Source organism: Parasteatoda tepidariorum, chromosome 6 (genome assembly GCF_043381705.1).
Source record: "Parasteatoda tepidariorum isolate YZ-2023 chromosome 6, CAS_Ptep_4.0, whole genome shotgun sequence".
NCBI lineage: Eukaryota > Metazoa > Arthropoda > Arachnida > Araneae > Theridiidae > Parasteatoda > Parasteatoda tepidariorum.
The window spans coordinates 16,877,180-16,896,863 of NC_092209.1; the positions used below are offsets into that span (position 1 = coordinate 16,877,180).

At 28.3% G+C, this 19,684-nt stretch overlaps 1 protein-coding gene across 1 annotated transcript in view; it reads right to left on the reverse strand.

The window, feature by feature from the left end:
• The window catches only part of LOC107441910 (sun domain-containing protein 1), a gene marked incomplete at its 3' end in the record, with an annotated part of 39,965 nt that extends 20,661 nt beyond the window's left edge, over positions 1-19,304 (reverse strand). The window contains 5 exon segments of the mRNA XM_043040797.2: positions 468-719; positions 2,527-2,636; positions 2,725-2,879; positions 4,406-4,550; positions 18,919-19,304. Of these exon segments, the coding sequence (XP_042896731.2) occupies positions 468-719; positions 2,527-2,636; positions 2,725-2,879; positions 4,406-4,550; positions 18,919-19,073 (817 nt within the window).
• Positions 19,305-19,684: the final 380 nt, after the last annotated feature.

Consider the following 19,684-nt stretch of genomic DNA (forward strand, 5'->3'; position numbering starts at 1 on the left):
CAGTGTTGATAATACACTTTGTATTTTTTCATAAAAAGAACTTCCTTCTTGAGTTCTTTTGTCTCCGAACACAACATGTAGTGACATTCTTACAAATATTTATTGTTTCAAACATTTCTGCGTACAAGCATAGTAATTAATTTTCAAGCAAATGGGATGAAAATTAAGTTTTGGAACATGCTATCAGCAAATGTTCTTAGAAACAGACTTATGTTATCAACACTACACACATTAATTTTCACATAGTTATTATATTACAATTTTAGACATAGTTCTAACAATGTATTATAAAATAATAGAAAAATAAAAATATAAGTTAATTAATAAAATCACTTAAATGATTTATTTTCATTTAGAAAAACACAGTAGAATTCTTTAAATAGATCTCTATTCATTATTCAAAAATAAACAAAAAACATTAACAATCAAAGAGAGAAAAGGCAACTGATTCGGACAAAAGATAATACCTTGAAAATGGTTGATACTGGACCTGTACAAAATACTGCTGGTAGGTGTTTGGTAGTTAGAATTAGAGTCAGTTGCATAGGATTTTTGCAGGGTTGTTTCACACGTAGCATGTCCTGCATTATTTACAGACACCGAAATAGACAGAGAATTATGATTTGAATGATTATTGGAGGTAAGAGATTCTGTTTTACCAGTAGAAAACTGTGACTTGGACGAGAAAGATTTTCTAGACATTCTTTTCTTCGTAGTACCTAATAAGAATTAAAACTCTTTAATACAGAAGAAGAAAAAAAAACATTTATCAATAAAAACATTTTTATGTAGCATAATCACTTGAGGAAAATTTATTTTTTATTTGTTGAAATAAAAAAAAAAGAATTCCATCAAAAGTATAAAATATGTTTTGCTCAAGCAAACCTCGTATACAAAACTAAATAAATAGATTAAAAAAATTTTTTTTTGCTGTCCAATTCAACTGTAATTTTTAGTTAAGTACGCGTAAATACTAAATTTCACTTATTACTTCAATCATATCTTTCAATTCGTAATACAAAAATAAAGTTAACATTCATTTAGGAAAACAATTATCATTCATTACAGTTTTGTGACAAATGAGTAAAATGTAGCTATATTGGGAACCCCTTCACAATATCAATCTTTGAATTTTTCTTCCCCTATTAGATTATCAAAGTCTTATAAACCCACTAGTGAAATGTATTTACATTTCTACTTCTTTCTTGTCTTAGTCATAATGATTATGTAAGTATTATTTAAATTATTACACATAAATAATTTTATTATGAATATACACAGAATATAAATAAAATATTAAGTTTCCTCTATTTCATATTCTTATAACTCAACAATATTTGTTAGATATTTTGCACTGAAAATGTTGTGAAATCCTTTTCTAATAATTAAAAAAAAAATTATATCGACACAAATTGTTAAAGAAATGAAAATCCAAATTCATACACTTTCTGTCAATACAAAATATCATCAAATGGCAAATTATTTCCATTTAAAATGAGTTGAAAGTAGAGTTCAATGGTAAATAAGTCAGGATTGGCTTTTAAGCCGCATTGGCTTATACCAAACATCAGATAAAGCCACAATTGCACTCAAAATACGTAACATATTGCATTCTTCTCAATATGCAGACAAAATAGTGCTATAAACTGAATCTGATAGGGGGGAAATTTAAGAAAGGAAAAAGATCACTAGAGCATTTTGGAAAAAGCAAACTTCTACAAAATCTCCTTTAAAATATACAGGTCTATCTTCCAGCAGTTCTGCCAATATGTGAGCCCCGAGCAATCACACTGCTTGAAGGAATCTAATAAAATTTTGTTTAAGGGTGCTCTAAGTTATGTGCTTATGAGCAGTGTTAAACTGTAACAGAATTCAGAAATGTTCAAATATTAATACTATTTTCTTCTCCTCATTGAAACAGATTTATTTCAGTTGAACATGTTCTGGTGACAACGGAAATAGGGAAGAAAACACCATAATATGTATGGGACATCTTATTTCCTAGGTTTTCTACTAATAGGATCCCATTTTGATGAGAAAAAATATGTATTAAAAAATTAAATATTTTAAAGTACTATTATGATATCCTTAAAAGCTGAATTTTCCATTTCATGATTGAGCACACACCTTATTTTGGCTTTCAAAAAGTTTATTTTGGGAATAGCATGTTCTACACAGTCATATGCTGACAAAGTTATTTAATAAAAAGCATTCCTGCAACTGCCCATTGTAGGTCAGTGGGTCATGGAGGTTAAGGGTCTGCACGACGATTGTAGCAATGTGGTCAGCACTGTGCACAGGCCGCCTTTACTTCCCAGACAAGCTGCTACCCATTGACATGAAGTTGGGTGAGCTTCAAGTCACCAGTGGGGATCAAACCCCACAGTGACAGCTAAGTGCCTTAACCACTGAGTAATTGCGACAAATTTTTATAATTCCCTACATTTTTTGACAAATTGTTATATTTAAAACAGATATTTATCTGCACAATAAATATGTTAACAATAAAAAAATATTAAAACAAACCTTTCGATACGCTCTCTTCATTTTCTGAATCGGAGAGGGCATTTACAGCAGCTAAACTGCTTCTTGAAAAATCTCTTGATTTTGACATATCAGAAGAGTAATTTGAAGAGCTGTAAAATGCAATTGACAGTTAATTACAATTTTAATCGATAGTTTTAAAATAAAACCTCATAAAATAACTAAATTTCAAGTACTTACAGGTAATTATTATTTGTATGACAGCATTCGACTTGATTAATTGAATTGTTAATCAAAGACAAATCACTTGATTTTGACAGGTTATGTAAATCATTAAATGATTCAAATGACGTTTCCTTTTCATTTGTAGATTTATTCTTTAATATGCTTGAATACTGTTTAAAAATAAAAAACATAGTTAAAAATGAGAGTAGGCCAAACATTGTTGATAAGCTAAACAAATAAATACTAAATTATCTTCCTTTAATATTTAAGGATGCTTTTTAAAAGTAAAAAAACTGTTTTCAGTAGTATGTAATTTTAAATTACAAAATGAAATATTTAATTTCCTTACAGTAAAAGATAAATTTTCATACTGTAAAATATATTTAAATATATTTAGTAGTGAAAAGATAAAAGTTATAATAATCCAGCTATTTACCAGATTTGAGGGACAAAAATCTTATAGTATGAAAAAAAAAAAAAGAAAATTAAAGAAAAAAAATTTCTAATGTTAGATTTTTTAACTTTTTCTTTGACCCTTATTAATTTGTATCATTATTTATTAATATCAAACTACTAAAATTGCTTTTTAATACATGAAAACTTAATTATTAGGTTTAAACCTTAAAACTTTACTCAGAAAGTGTTTTTTTATCCCCCCATTTATTGTACCTCAGAAGGCAGATGTCATATATCCAACTGTCTTATGAAGAAGTTTAAAATTACAGATTACACAACATTGTTAACTACAGAATGGGATGACAGAATGGAATATTGGTAAATAAAAAAGAAACACTTTTAGAGTCACACAACCAATTTATGAATCATATTTATTCTTGATATTCAAATCCATAAACTTGCACTTTCGAATCAAACTCAAATGACAAGGGAACAAATACAATACAAAAAACAAATAAATTCATATCAGTTAACAACTTTCGAAAGAAAAAAAAACATCTATCCTGCTTTTCCGTTACGTAAATAGCAAAAGTTTCCATGGTAAACAAAGTTATTAACTATAATCAATCTACAATTAAAAATATTTTGTTCCCAAATACTGTAAATGGTGCAGGCCAGAAGCAGTATATCAGAAACTGTATTCTGTATGGTTTCCCATTTCCCAGAGATATGGCCCAAATGGTAGTAGATATCTACAAGATTTTAACTGTATTGTTTGTGTCAGAAATTTGCATTCATTAAATAGGCTACAGCAAGTGCTAAAATATGCTTTAAATGGCAGTCATTTGTATTGAAAGTAACAATTCTTAAAATAGGCGTCAAAGGTACTGAAAAACATCAAAGCAGGAAGATCCTCAATAAAATTATAAGCTTTCCTTTTTTTTCCTCAATGACCACCACATTTGGCAATTATATTGGTAACCATTGTGGTACTTAGGCGATATTGTTGAACTCTTTTTCATGGACACCATATAGGTGGAACAGTGTCACCAAACAACATAAGAAAGACAGGACAGAGGGAGAGAAATCACATCCATGCCTGAAGCGGGATTCAAACCTGAGATCTTTCTGACTACCATACAGACTGGTCAGCATAAAGCTGTACACAAAAAGGACAATAAAAAAGTACTATACAAGAAAAATGGATTCTTTGGGTAAAAATAAATACTTTCAAAACTTTAAAAGTTTTGATTAAATTATAATAATCCACTAAGAGGGGGGAAAATGATATTTAACTTACATCTAAATGATTGTAAATGCTCTCTTTCAAAATAGAATAGGTTTTAGCAGACTTGTAAGCAAACTGTTTCAGGGACGAATGAAAATAATTTTCACAAGATTCTAAGTTGGATGCTTTCTCAGCAGTTGACTGCCCCAGAAATTTTCTGCAACAGAAAAATATTTTTTTATAACTTATGCTTTAGTTTCTAATTAAAATATTATTTATAACAAAATAGACTATTTCATTTTCTAAACTATCATCAATATTTAAGCAGTTTTACTCACCAAAGCATCATCCTTTGAAAGCAAAAAAAAAAATATTATTAATTAATTTTATACTGAAAAATAATTCAAGAGCAATACATTGTAAAAATATGTATTATTCAGAAAGTGATTTGTCTCAGTGAGAAGCTAAACTCAGTGAGAAGAAAACTCGACTTGAGATGATGTTACATGCCCCTGAAAGAAGGGTAGGTAGGAATTTTATTTAAGTGACACTAGAGCTCACAATGGGCTATTGGCGACGGTCTGGGAAGCATCCCTTAGGATGATCCGAAGACATGCCATCACAATTTCGATCCTCTACAGAGGAGATGACTCCTCCGCTTTGGTAGACCGACGACCTGCGCGAAAAGCTTAGCACTTTATGGTAGAATAGTTTAACGAGGACTGATGCCGCACACCCTCGATCCTTACATAGGCTGATCAAAGTGGTCACCCACCCGCTTACTGACTGCAGCCAGTGAAGCTTTACTTCGGTGTTCTACTGGAAACAGTGTCTTTACAATCAGTCCACTGCAGGACCTAAAAGAGGCTATTGATAATAGCAGGGAAAAAAAGATACCGTGATTTCAAAAGAAAAAAAAATCTCCATGCTTAAATCTTTATGTAAAGTAAGTGTATATTTTTCTACGGTAAAAAATTTACTGTTTCCAAGAAACGATGATTAATTTCAAAAGAAAAAAAAATCTCATACTTAAATCTTTATTTATGTAAGGTAAGTGTATATTATCTACGGTAAAAAATTTACTGTTTCCAAAAAAACAATTTTTTTTCTTAAATCCAATGAATATTTAAATTGTTATGATTGAAAAATTTAAATTTCTCATATCTAAAAATTATACTATTTTGTTCTTCATGAAATATTTTGCTTCAGCAAAGTATTCAACAATTAGAAAAAACTCAATAGAGTATTTAATTAAGTTCAACTTCACAATCGCAGTCATCAATCGGAAGACCCTTTTTGGTTTTCCACGCCACCTATTAAATTTTGCAAGTGAAAAGTGGTCGATGTTGTCAGATATATCATTCACTTAAAAATAGATATAAAAGCCCTAAGTTTCAGTAGCAGTATTAAAAACCAAACATAAGGAATTAATCATTTGATAGAGCAAATTAGTAAAACCAAGCTCTTCTATTCAATAAAATTTTTTTTCAAAAATTATACAGCGATCAACGTAGTACCTTAATTAAGTCTATGTTTACTCTATACATAAAAGAGAAAATCAATCTGGATGTGCATTACCTTACAATGGAAGAAACATTTATAGTTTTTGACATTTTTTAAAAGTTCTGAAAAAATACCTAGAGGATTATTTTATAACTTTCAAGGTGTTAATGTAATTTTTCTTACTTATATACTCGTTTTCATATACATCATAGTCGTTTTAAAGCTTTCAATTATTTAAGAGTGATATATGTTATATATATATATAAATAGCAAAATTATTAAACTTTAAAAAAAATCGTTAAATATTGTGCAAGATAAGAGCATTTAAAGAAGCAGTTCCTTCATAATGCGCAGTTCAAAAAAAAATTTTTTACACAGAATTTCGTAGAGAATCATATTTAAAAACGAATGAAAAAAGTTCCCGATTTGAATGTCTTAAAAAAGTTTTCAGCAATGTTCCACTTTTTTATACTTTTCAAAGAAACCGCTGAATGACTATGGGTTTTCCATAAATTCTATTTTGTACTATTAAATAAGATTTATTAAAAATCACCGCGGCATTGTGGGGGATCATCCCACATAAAAGTGTGCTTTTTTCACATTTTTTTTTCTTTATAAATCACATTTCGGTGTACAGACGATTATTTTAAGGTATTATCATTTGTTATTAAATTTTGTGTTATGATACAAAAAGAAATTTGTAGAAAAGAACTTATCATTTAAAGCTTTCTTACAAAATGTACAAAACGCATTTAGAAAATTGTTAGAAACTTTTTAAATTTTCAAGATATTCCTATCGGACTTTTTTCATAAGTTACCAAATACGGTTCCTTATAAAATTATAATTTCTTTAATGATTGTATAAAAAAAAAATATTTCCGAGCAATCCTATTTAAATATTTTTAAAACGACTCATAACTTTTTTTTTTATTAATCTATGCAGACGCGATATATAACTCCGTTTAACGAGATAAAAAGTCGAAGTTAAATTCTAATTTCAAGTTTTTTAAAAAAGTATTATTCAGCAAAAGTCTGATTTGATAAATTTCAAATTCCATAAATCGAATTATTTTCCCTCTTTTCAAAAGTTTAAACTTCCGGCTCCCTTGTAAATGGCGCTAAACTAAAATTACTTTAAATCCTCAAACTCCTTTGTGACTCCTCAAGAGCTGATAAATACATAAGGAAAAAAAATACGTAAAATATATAAATTTCGAAAAATAAAAATAATAATAAATCTTTAACAAGAAAGACCACTTTCACTGACTTAGTTCAATAGAAATCGGCGATCCGTTTACTCAGATTTAAATAACATTAAGTTCCAAGTCAAGTGAAAACTTTAAAGAAAATAAAATTTCTTTACCTCCTTACTCACCAGCAGTGCCTTTGGCAGATTTCCAAAATAAAAAAGTGATGTTCGCCAACTTCCGACACAATATAAAACGTCATTAAGAAGAAAACACTTAACGGTCTTCGACAATGTGATAATTAGAGTGTTTTAAAACGTAAGACAGACGCCTGCCGTTAAGTGATAACGTATTTACGAAGTTACACTCAAATCAATCTTGAAAATTAAAACGGATCGAGCGAAAGGCAGATAATTGGTCTAAGCTTTGTTTAATAAAACAAAATACAATTCTTATGGTTGTAAATAACAATTTTCAAAAGATTAAAATTTTCAAAAAAAAAAAAAAATTTCTTTTCATACAGAAGCAAGGCTGACAGCTTTCTACAATCTTTGTAAAAATTTATTCTATAGAATGAATATAGTGGTACCTATGTTTATATATTAATGTATTTTTTATTAATTTGAACTTAATTTTCACACCACTGCATATTAATGATTTAAAAATTCATATACAACGCCACTTTGTTCCTGCTATTTCGTGATGAAGCTTTTAAAATCTTAGCAAAATTACCCAAAATAACGAAAATTTTGTCTTTTAAATGTTTACCACTCTATAAAATATTTTGTAGAAAGCGCAGTAGTTGGAAGAGCTGCAATATTTGAGGGGGGGGGGATTTAATACGAAGTAAAAAGCTTCGCTTTGAATTAATACAATTTAAAAAGAAAGGGACATGAAAATTTATTTTTTATTATCGATATTTTGATAAAATATGCGCTTAAGAATACATCAGTAAAATAAAATAATAATAAAGATCGATCGATTAATAATTAAGATCGAAATCTTCTGCCAAGAGCAGGGCACAAAGAACTTAAAACTAATTTTTTAATATTCCAAGATTTCATGGGCGTCGTTAGCGGGGATTCTTATTAAGTTCAACAAAGTTAAAAACAAGAAACATATAAATAAATAAAAAATAATAATCTTTTCGCAGATGTAAGATTAATTTTTTTCCATATTGATGAAATTTAGAGAATTTTATGACTGTTTATTTTAATTTCGTCCCCCTCAAAAATTGGACACCAATGACGCTCATTATTCATTAATCGGACCTTATAAATACCCCCTAATGACAAAGAAAAAGAAGAAAAAAAAACGAGTAAAAAATCTAAAGTAGAAATCAATAATAAATAAAATTGCAAATGAGTCCAACATCGTACCGATTATATTCATTTATATCAGTTTCTAGTCAGACAAATCGTTAAATAAATGCAAGAATCCGCAAATGAATGCTATTATTAACTTCAATTCACCATTATCTTAGAAACATATGTAGAAAATGAGTTTAACATCGTATCGGCCGTATTCATTTATATCATTTTCTAGTCTGACAAATCGTAATCTAGCCAGACAAATCGCGCCAGAATGCTATTATTAACTTCATTCACCATTTTTAACAATAGCATTGTGATACTTAAAACGCAAACCAGTCTAAGAGTAAAATAGGAAAAGTATCTAGGTACGTTTCTTCTAAGCCGTTGTTAGAGGTCACTTTTATTTTAATTAATTTCATTTAAAAATTCCGCAGTAAAAAGGAATCGAGTAAATCCAATTATTATTTAAATTTACAATACTTCATTTTTCAACATCTCAATTTTTTCTTTTTGTCAAAAGATATTGCGATATACTATATATAAACTTTGCGATAAGACGTTTTCGTAACTAGTAAACTTAATCTTAACCAGTAAACTAACAATGAGGATTTAAATTATTTTCGGAAATATGAAAAAGAGCCCTCCAACACTATCTGAAAGAGCTCTGCTCATCGCCACAAATAGAATACCTATTGAAACAGCAATTCATTCACAACCGGTTCTGTATCTGATATATCGCGGTAACGTATTGTCTTAAAAAATATATATCTTCATGGACAATCGACCAATTTTTCACCCTACGCCATCCACCCACAGTAAGACATTCAAGGTGTTACATTTCATTTTGTCAGGAAATAAATTACAACAGATACCAGCAGAAGAAAAATAGTCTCAAGTCATGAGCAAATTATGACAATTGTTTCAATAAAAACTTATCGAAAACTTAATTAATCACATTTTTTGAGCCTATGTCTGACAGGAAAGTGAAACTATGTATTTAAAAATAAATAAAATTTAAAAAAAAAAAAATGATAGAGATAAGACGTTGCAAGATAAAAATTTATATCGAAATGTTTTAAAATATTAAGACTCAAGACCTTTTCCAATTTTAACTGTTATACAATATAAGGTTATCGTAATATATTGTTAATGAAAAAAATATTATTTCTTTTTGGGTCAGACATTTGGGATTTCTAAGGTTAAATATATTTTCTTTCTGTTTTTTAAAACCAAGAAAACGTTTATTTTGTTATTATTAACAAATAAACAACATCTTTTTTTTTAAAAAAAATATCGACATTTCAGAGGGAATGAATATGAGGAAAAGATGAATATGAGGCAACCACTGGGGTTGGTGAGCGGAGCAGGCAAGAGAGCAGCTGTAAAATAGCGGAAATTCAAGAAATCTAAAAAGTATCCACACGGAAACAATGCTAATGAACATTTTAAAGTAAAAAATTTTACACTTCTAAAAATTTTGGTTTTATCACTAGATTTCCCCGTAGCCTTCAAATATTAGTTTCAACAAAAACAAATTTGTAAATTAATAAATCAAGTCAAAGGTTTTAATAAATGTCAAGCCAGCTTAGCTCATAATAAGAAAAGTGCTCTTTTTTATAAACATTTTTTTATTATTGCGAGAGTTAAGTAAAATCATTAATGGGAAAAATTTAACAATATCGTTATATAGTATTTGATAAATAATGCAGGAACTCAAGAGAAGGCGTGTAAGCAGAAGCCGAGATGGCGACCCTATATGATCCTAGGATCAAAACGTGCTAACTTGCACCTGCAGTTCCTTGCTCTTTAAGCAGTGAATAATCAGTAGCCACGACCTCGAAAGGTCTGTAACAAATAATTCGGCAATCCTCAAACAGAGAAAATAATTTTAACCTACAAAATATTAGTCAAATGTAACACTTTCTCAAGCGGTTTTCTATTTCAATGAACTATTTAGAATGCAAATATCCGTTTAAAATGAATTAGATGTAAGACTATAAAAAAAGAATTTTTTTTTTTTTAATTTGTTAAACATTTGAAAAACAAATGCATTTTAATATTTTGCCATCAGAAATAATCATTAAAGATCAATTAGTTACAGATGTTACCAATGGGGATGCGTTTTTATTTGGATAGGAATATAAATTGCTAAATAGGATTGGCGCTAGCGGAAATTGCATACCTGCCAACATTCACTCATTTCGAGAATGAATTTTCCAAGTGGTAGTAAAACAATTACCGAAAAAATATCTTCCTCAAAAATATATTTATATTTTAATCAGGTTGAAATTCGCTATTGTAAAGAATAATATGCGTTTATATATTTGTTGTAATTATTTATATGTAGTGGTGGTCAAACTGATTTAAAATTGTTATTATAATTCAAAAAGTTTAGTGAAATAACATGAATTTCGCTAGCACTTTAAATATGAAAATAAAATCATCCGGAAAAACCGGAAGAGTTGGCAGCTATGAAATTGAATGATAGTGGAACACTGATCTAGTTCAGCCTCTGACTTGGTAATTTCTATAGTAACTTTATTTATAAAAATTTCTTTGGAAATTAGAATTACTCGTTGGCATCAACATAATTATTTTATTCATATGAACTATATTTATGATCAGATATTTAAATCACAATCACTATTCATTTCAAAATTTATCTTACTTAAAAAAAAAAAAAAAATTTTTCATATCTAGTAGGCTTTGCTACCTGCTCGCTTCGCTCACCAAACCTCGTGGTTGCTTCTCAATCACTGAAGATCAAGTTGAAAAAATAGTTTATTTCCATTTTTTGTAAATTAATAACATGGAAAATCCGGGGGGTTAGCGATACCCCCAACCCCCCAGAGTTAACACTCAAGACTGCGTTGTAGAAAAACAATTCTTGTCCGTGTGCAAATTCGTACATTTCTTCCCAGAATTAGCTTGATAGACATACCCCCCCCCCTTCTAATCTTCTTAAAAGTAAATAAGAAAGATAATTTTGTTAAGAAAATGCACAAATAGCATAATTTTATGAAGGAAATTTTCATTAATATGTTAACCGTAATGAAATAAAAGAACATATGGATTTGAAAAATAATCTAATGAACTAGAAAAAAAATTAATAAAAAAATATAGAAAAAAATACAGAATATGCGAATATAATTTTACTTGTTACCAATATATAACCATAACATTATATCATAGCAATTCGCACTGGAAACAGTTTTTATCTCTCTTTATATTTTTAAAAGTTTCGATAAAAATGTTAAGTTTATAAATGGCAATATATAACCTTTCGCTTATTCAGATTCATTTTTCTTTGTTACTTTTGACATCAACTCTAGCGCGAGTTTATAAAATAATAAAAATTGCTAGATAAATTTCTCTACAAAAACACGTATAACGGATAGGAATTTCGATAAAAGCTCTCGTATAAGTTATAATTCAAAAAACTTATGCAGTTTTTTTTTCTCCAGATAATTTAGAAACGGTAATTCAAATGGCTCAGGGGATAGAGCCTTCGCCTTCCAATGAGGTGAACCGGGTTCGAATCCCAGCGATGGCTGGTCGATACGATTTCTGCATTCGGCTTTCACCGACCACAATGCTGATGTAAAATATCCTTAGTGGTGCATGGACTGCATGGGAGGTTTTCCTCTCTATGTAACGCAAACGCGGGTTAGTTCAGGGCCGCCTCGGCCCTGGTTAGTTCCATCAATAAAGTCCTCCACGAAGGCAAATTTCCCCCAACAAATCCAGGAGTTCCTTGTCTTCTGCATTGAGTTCAAAATTACAAGGTTACAGCGCTGAACATTAGTAGTCGTAAACCCAAAAAAATTGGGTTGACTGTACAACAACGGTTATAAAATAAAATAAAAACAGTAATTCGAGCGTTAAAGCAAAGATATTTTTCTCTCCTTTGGACATAGCTAGGTAGTAGATGGCTGAAAAAAAATTTACAACAATTAACCTTCATACCTTCTTTTACGTCAAAAAACCATTTAAAAAAAACTACTTCAGATCGCGAATAAAAAAAAGAAAAAAACACAACTTTTCTAATTATTTCCACTAAATTAAATTACGCAGCTCAGAAAATTAATGAAATTTGACATTAAGCTTAACCGATGTCCGCAATCGATGGTATTTTTATATCAGAATATCCCTTGAACGGAACATTCTCTAAAAATGCGTGAAACTCAATTATTATTATTTCAATCTAATAGTTAAAGCGTTACAAGAGTAAGAAGCGTGTTCTAAAATAGCGATGGTGACGACAACTTTTTTTAAGATAAAGAAAAAATAAGTAGACTACCCCAAAAAGTTCTATACCAAGGGCACCAGCAAATCCAATAAATATACTAAGCACACAAAAAAAATTTACTTGTTACAATTTACTTTTTTAGGAATTAAGACTATACTAAGAACAAAAACATTAATTCGACAGATAAAGGCATGTCGCTAAATATTAATCATTAGTTTATAAGTAAAAATCTATTTAAAAAAAAGAAGGAAAAAAAACATTATTACCTTTTATCTCGACCATCGAAAAGTAGGATTCAAAATTTATAACCAATGGAAAAATAAAATAGAAAGCTTCACATAAATTTTATCTTGAACTAAATCTTTATTTTTTTTTTTTTTAATAAAACTTAAACAGCTGTGGTAACTGCGATAATTTAAAAATTCATTATCAACAGTATTTGAGACATAGAATCCAAGGGAAGTCCTAAAAGTAACAATTAAGTTAGAAATTGAAATTTACGCTTTATTTATTTATTTTTTTTTTTTACCACGAGTATTTTTTTTTACCAAGTAGTGCCAATTTGCCGAATGATTATTATAATTTATTTTTTCTTTTTAAATTCGGCTTTGCCGAGTAATCTTACACAAATACGTACATTTATTGGAATCAATAAATTTCCCGACAGGTGGAAAGACCAAACTTCTCCACCTGTAACTTAAATAAAGTTGCAAGAACGTTGACTGTCATAAAGATCTTAGATAGCAGGCAGTCTCAGAAGCGAAGGCGATAAAAATTACAGGATTTTTTTTTTTTAAACACAGGACAAACTTTTAAGTGACTGGCAGAGAATCAACTTACCCAAGCTTAACAAATATGAATAGACAATTTTCGAAATTACGTTAATTAGCCCTATTTAACTTAATAATAAAAAATAATAAAAAAATATTTTTAATTTATTATATTTTAACAAAGTTTGAAAGAAAATTTCTGTCTTTATATCACTTATAGCATGCTTTTAATGGAAAAAAGTAATCAATTCAATATCTTAAATATTGAACACAAGCAAGATAAGCTATTGGCACATTAAATAAGTAGATTAAAAAAAATCATTATTACTCTAATTAAAATAAGCAATTTTCAATATATTAGTGGGTAAATTAAATTAATCATTCATTGAAACCAACCAGAGCCTAACAAGAAAAGTAAGTTTTTTTTAATGAAGACACCTATTTAAAAATCCACTCTTAAGAATCGAATCCGTTCCTTATTTATGAGAACGAGTTTTATCTCAATAAAAACAACATTGTTGTAGAATTTTTTTCTTCTGTTTCTTTTTTTTTTTTTACTTCTCGATTTAGGAAACTTGTAAATTTTTGCTATGCAGCATTTCATGGAAGTACCAAAAATTCTGATATTGAAACTTTATATTAAGAAAAAGAAATAAGGCAAAATATTGCTTTTTTTTTTTTTTAAATATAGGGACTCATAGGAAAAATAAACAATTAGGAAATCAGACAACTCCAATTCCTGGAGCAGGACAAGTAGTATTAACTTTTTTTCCATGCATTTTAAATCTTTAAAAACATTGGAAGATGTTTAACTGTTACATTTGGGGATTAGTTTAATAGAAATTGTGAGAAAAGGAGTGAATAATTTTGATTACAAATTTAAATAGGTAGAAAATTTAACCTCTTACAGTTATTTTTGCATCTTTCACTTCTCTTGACAGCAAGACTTTGAAAACTTATCACAGATATTTAAAACTTTCACTAAACAATAATATTACTCATTGTCTCAAAACAATTTTATAAAACCATTTTTCAATAATCATTATTCTTTGATAATGATGGCAAAAACTCGAATGATAAAACAAAAATTTTTATAACTACTTCTTCAATAATTTAAAAATTATCATTACACTTTTATTACTTAAATAAACTATCTACAACCTTCATTAAATTAGATTAAATATCTATTGAGAGAAAGCTTTTATTTAATAAANTTTCAATAATCATTATTCTTTGATAATGATGGCAAAAACTCGAATGATAAAACAAAAATTTTTATAACTACTTCCTCAATAATTTAAAAATTATCATTACACTTTTATTACTTAAATAAACTATCTACAACCTTCATTAAATTAGCTTAAATATCTATTGAGAGAAAGTTTTTATTTAATAAAGTTAGGTTCAGCCTAATTATTTAAAAATTTCTTTTTTTAGGTACCATACTCCATAAAATAAATTTTAAAAAAAAAACTACACTTTTCTTCAAGTAGACTAAAAAAGATTTTAATTTGGCTGATCTGAAAAACATGGGGCACATAAGTTTCGAAAGATGGGAAGAGAGTGAAGAAATTTTCAACAAAAGTTTGCTTCAAAACTGACAAAAATAAAATTATATTTGGTTTTTTGTCAGCTGCAATAAAACTGTTCATTAAAATTTTATTTTATTAGTTTTATGTCAGTTTGTTTACTTCCAAAAGAGATCAAAATTCTGTTTGATGACATTTTCTACTCGCAACAGTCAGGAAATAGTTTAAACTCATAATGTTATCAATCAGAGTACTCCATAACAGATTTACGTGCTTTGGCTAGTTAAAGAGTGGTCGAAATTTCAATTGAAGAAGCTCAGTCCAACAGTTACAAAAAAGAAAAAAGAAGAAAAAAATAACGATTTTGTAATTTTGTTTTAATTGCTATTCCTTTTAAATTTACTTTGTTTCATTTTATTCCTATAAAATATTAAATTATTTTTTATGAACTTTTAGATTCAAGGCTATAGTATTAAACACTTTATGGCATCTAGGCAGTAGAATGTCCATCAATGAGGCCAACACATGATACAAACTGGTAATAAAGAATAAAAGAAATTGTAAATCTTAAAAGACTGCCATTTGAACCTGATTAAGACAAACAATAAGAAATTTCAAGTTTTCAGCATTCATCTTCATTTGAAAGAAAAAAAAGACCACCTGAATCATGTTATCTATAGTTTTAATTGCATTTAATTGCTTCCATTATACTTTTCCAATGAATAATATCATTTTATTCTTTATATTGAATATTCTAGCTGATTCAAGCTTATGCCATTAAGCTCAAAATCAACTGAGAAGCATGACATCAGTTGCCCAATTTGAATATCAAATGAAAAAAGCAATGAATGAAACCATGCTGAAATAAACATTGGCCTATGAAATAAACAATAATTATTAATTGACCATGTAATGATGAATAAATGAGAGAACATAAGAACCATAACTTAATTTACAATAGCTCCATAAAATTAAATTCATAATTCGATAATAAAGAAAAAAAATTGCATGGCATAAAAATAATTTTTAATCAATATATTTTAATAAAAAAAATTACCTCGACTAAATTGATTTTTTATAGCACCTGAACATCAATATTGGAAAAAGTATTTATTACAAGTCACTATTGTTGGCTGAAAGGAGAAAAATTACAAAATTTAGCAAATAAATACAGTAATCTCAGCTCAAAATAAAAAATCATTTATTTATTAAAATGCATAATAAAACTACAAAAAACATTATTTTATAACAATAAAATTGTACGGAATTTTAAAGAGAAAAAAAAAAGCCATCTTATCAAACACCTTTACTTTAAAAAACAGGAATAAAATATACCTATCAGATATATGATTTATTTTTTTTACTTTTGAGTTCATTTATTTATTGTGTAGATAGTCAGAAGATTATAACTCAATTATCTTAACCCACTGACGGTTCTGCACATAAAAAAGTAGTATTTTAACCTGCACTTTTCTCCGCATAGCATATTCAGTTTTTCTAAGTTATTAGATAGGGAAATAGGGCATTAAGGAGAAACATTCTCCCAACTTTGCTAAACTGCCTATGAGTTAAATAGTAACAATGAAAGGTGAGAAAATAAAAGATAGACAATTTAAGAAAGTTAATATAAATATAGAGAAAAAATGTACTGTGTTTAATAAAATGTAAATTTTGCCACTTTTAAAAACTGTTCGATGATTAAAATGACTATACAGTAAAACTATCGCCTGTCTTCACTTTACAGTTACGAAGATGGTATCCTCGTATTCCCTTTAAGGATTACACGACCCCAATACAAACATTTAAACTGTTATAGAAATGTCAATCCGGAAATTATTAGTTGAAAACTATAAAGTAACGAGTGGCTGAGTTATAAATTGATGTTTTTTAAAGCAGTAGACATAATTTTTTTAAAATTAGTAAAAGTATCTACTGGGTTACTGTTGTGACAAGAGAAATTTTTTTTTTATCAACTATAATTAAAAAATTTATCAACTTATTAAACTACATTATGGATAAAATAGATAATAATTTAGCAAACATATTCTGCAGCATAAAATAGAACCAGTATTCTCCCTAAGCATTTTTCGAATGGCAGCCCAGTTAGCCTTTTGATGCACTTATGTGGTAAAAATAAGCCGCCATCCCTTAAAAACATTGCCCTTTTATTCATATTCCATTTTTAAAGAAATTAATTCACTGTTTAACTAATATAATAATTACACACTGATAAAATTATTTATATCTATAGGTTTAATTTTATTAGGATTATTCTCATCTGATTNTTTTTTTTTTTTTTTTTTTTTTTTTTTTTTTTTTGCGGAGATTAATTAATTTTACAGATTATGAGAAGATTAATGAATTTGATATTAATGAATTTGTAAGTGATTTTAAATTTTTAAATTATGTTTTAAATAAATACCACTTTTTAATGCACCTGTAATTCCTTTTTTTTCATAATTTTCAGTTTAAATTATAGAAAAAAGTTTTGAAGATGTTCATCAATTAATAATTTTTTTCTTTTATATATACCTTTTTTTAAAAAAATATTGTGCACAGTGATTGTCTTTTAGCATGCCTTTTCTTACAAACTACAAATTTTTCTTTTATTTTGATAATGAGTGAGAATTACTTACAAATACATAAAATAGTATACAAGGGCAATTAAAAAATTATTCATTACACATTTTGATAAATTTTAACAGTATTAAAAATCAAATTGCCTTTTTCTATGAGGAAGCTCCCTGCCCTTTTAAATTCCTAGGGAGAACTCTGATATATCCATCAAATAATAAAATATAATTTGCTTGATTCTGTAATAAACAAATTTTTTTTTAATCTCGTAAAACCGGAAACTTTTAATACTTTAATTTCATGTGTGATTGAAAAATCCTGTGAATTCCATAAAAACAAATGGCAAGAATTTTTTAAAGCGTGAAATTAGAACACAATCTGTGACTAATGTTCAATTCGGCCTGAAGGCTTCACAATTTACAAAGGAAAACATGGTAAAATTACTCAATAGTGTTTAAATCAGGTAATTAGCAAACAGCCTAGCAACATAGATCGAGTCGACCAAGGTATCTTAATTAATATTAAAATATCAATTGACAAAGTGTTACTGCTATGGATGCTTATATTTGACTGAATAAATTTAAAGATATATATATATTTAATACGCTCAGATGCGGTAATAATATTGAGGCTGATATAGGGAAGATTTCTAAATCGATATAAGAGGTTCAAAAAAAAAAAAAACCCGACAAACTTCTGTGCTAACCAGGCAATGGTACACAAAAAACTTAAAGAAAAAATATCTCAGAAGGGATATAACTCAAAGGAAAAAACTCATATCTACCATGAACACATCAATACACATATATTTTTCAAAAAATTGCAAGTTAAAAAGCCTAATGGCACCTTGGCTAGAAATATCACCCAGATATTAATAATTTTATGACATGCCATTTTCAGTTGTCGCATTATTGCCATTGACCATTCTGGTGCAGGTATTTATAGGATAGTCTTCCTCAAACCACAATACACTATTTTTATTTAATGGATTGAAAGATAACTTATAAGAATCATTACATATTTTTAAGTAAAATGTTAAAAGATGGAACAAGAGATAGAATAGAGAAGTGATAGTGATACTAGTGTCATTCAATGAAAAAAGAAGTAAAATGATAAATAAAAAGTAAATGTGAACACAATAAGCAGTTCAAACAATATAGTAAATGATGTTTTTCCACAGTAACCAAAAGTTTAATTCTACGGCATTCTCCAAAAAAGTTACATACAATTTTATTCAGTGTAAACATTTCATTGTTAATTATTGAAGAATTAAGCGAAATGTCGAATATGATAATTATAACGGAGAGTAAATAAAGGAAATAACAAAAAAAATAAAATCCCATTGAGCATGAATCTTCTCTGTGAAAGAGTTATAATCCGTGAGTAAAGGATTCATAATATTGTTTACAAACAAACGATATTAAATCATTTCTAAAAGTGAATAAAAAAAGAATATTTACTTATCCAAACAGTTCACTTCTTGATTTCCAGAATTTTTGACAGCTAAAGTCTTATGAGAATGATGACCATGTGAACAAGCACTTCTTAAAACCATTGAGCATGACGAATTTTTTGGAGTAAAATTAGCATCTTCAATACAACAAGATTTTCTCATTTTAAAAGAAACATCGACTCCAAATGTAAACAATATCGAATTGTATGTAACACAACAAAATTATGAAATTTTTTTAATTAAAACCAGCGGAATTAAACACCTACACGACAATAATTTTCTCTATATATATCAATGAGTAAACAAATTGAAATCCGCAAAAATTTGAAAACAGGACGATCTGAGGAGAGGATGAAAGTAAAACCAGATCAACGGATTGCCCAACCTCTATTTACAACTTGGTTACAGTTACTACTTACCCCCAGTTAACAGATATTATAAAGTAACAGGTATAAAGAAAAAGAACGGTTTTTGATTTGAAAAGAACCTACCACCGAGGACGTCGAGTTCCATACACTGATCTCCGTGTTTGAGTTGTCAACAGAGCTGTGAAGTCGACAGTAGCTATCTTCTACTCCGACTCTGGACGTTCTTTAGAGCTTGATACACATATAAATAATTAATAGCGATCGATACGCTTAATAGAGGCGAATTTTTATAGCTTGAACTGATTCTTTTTTAAAGATTTTATATAAATATATTTTAACCACAATGCTAAGAATGCAATTTATTATAATATTGTTGTAGTTCGTGTAAATAGCACTGGAGCTGCT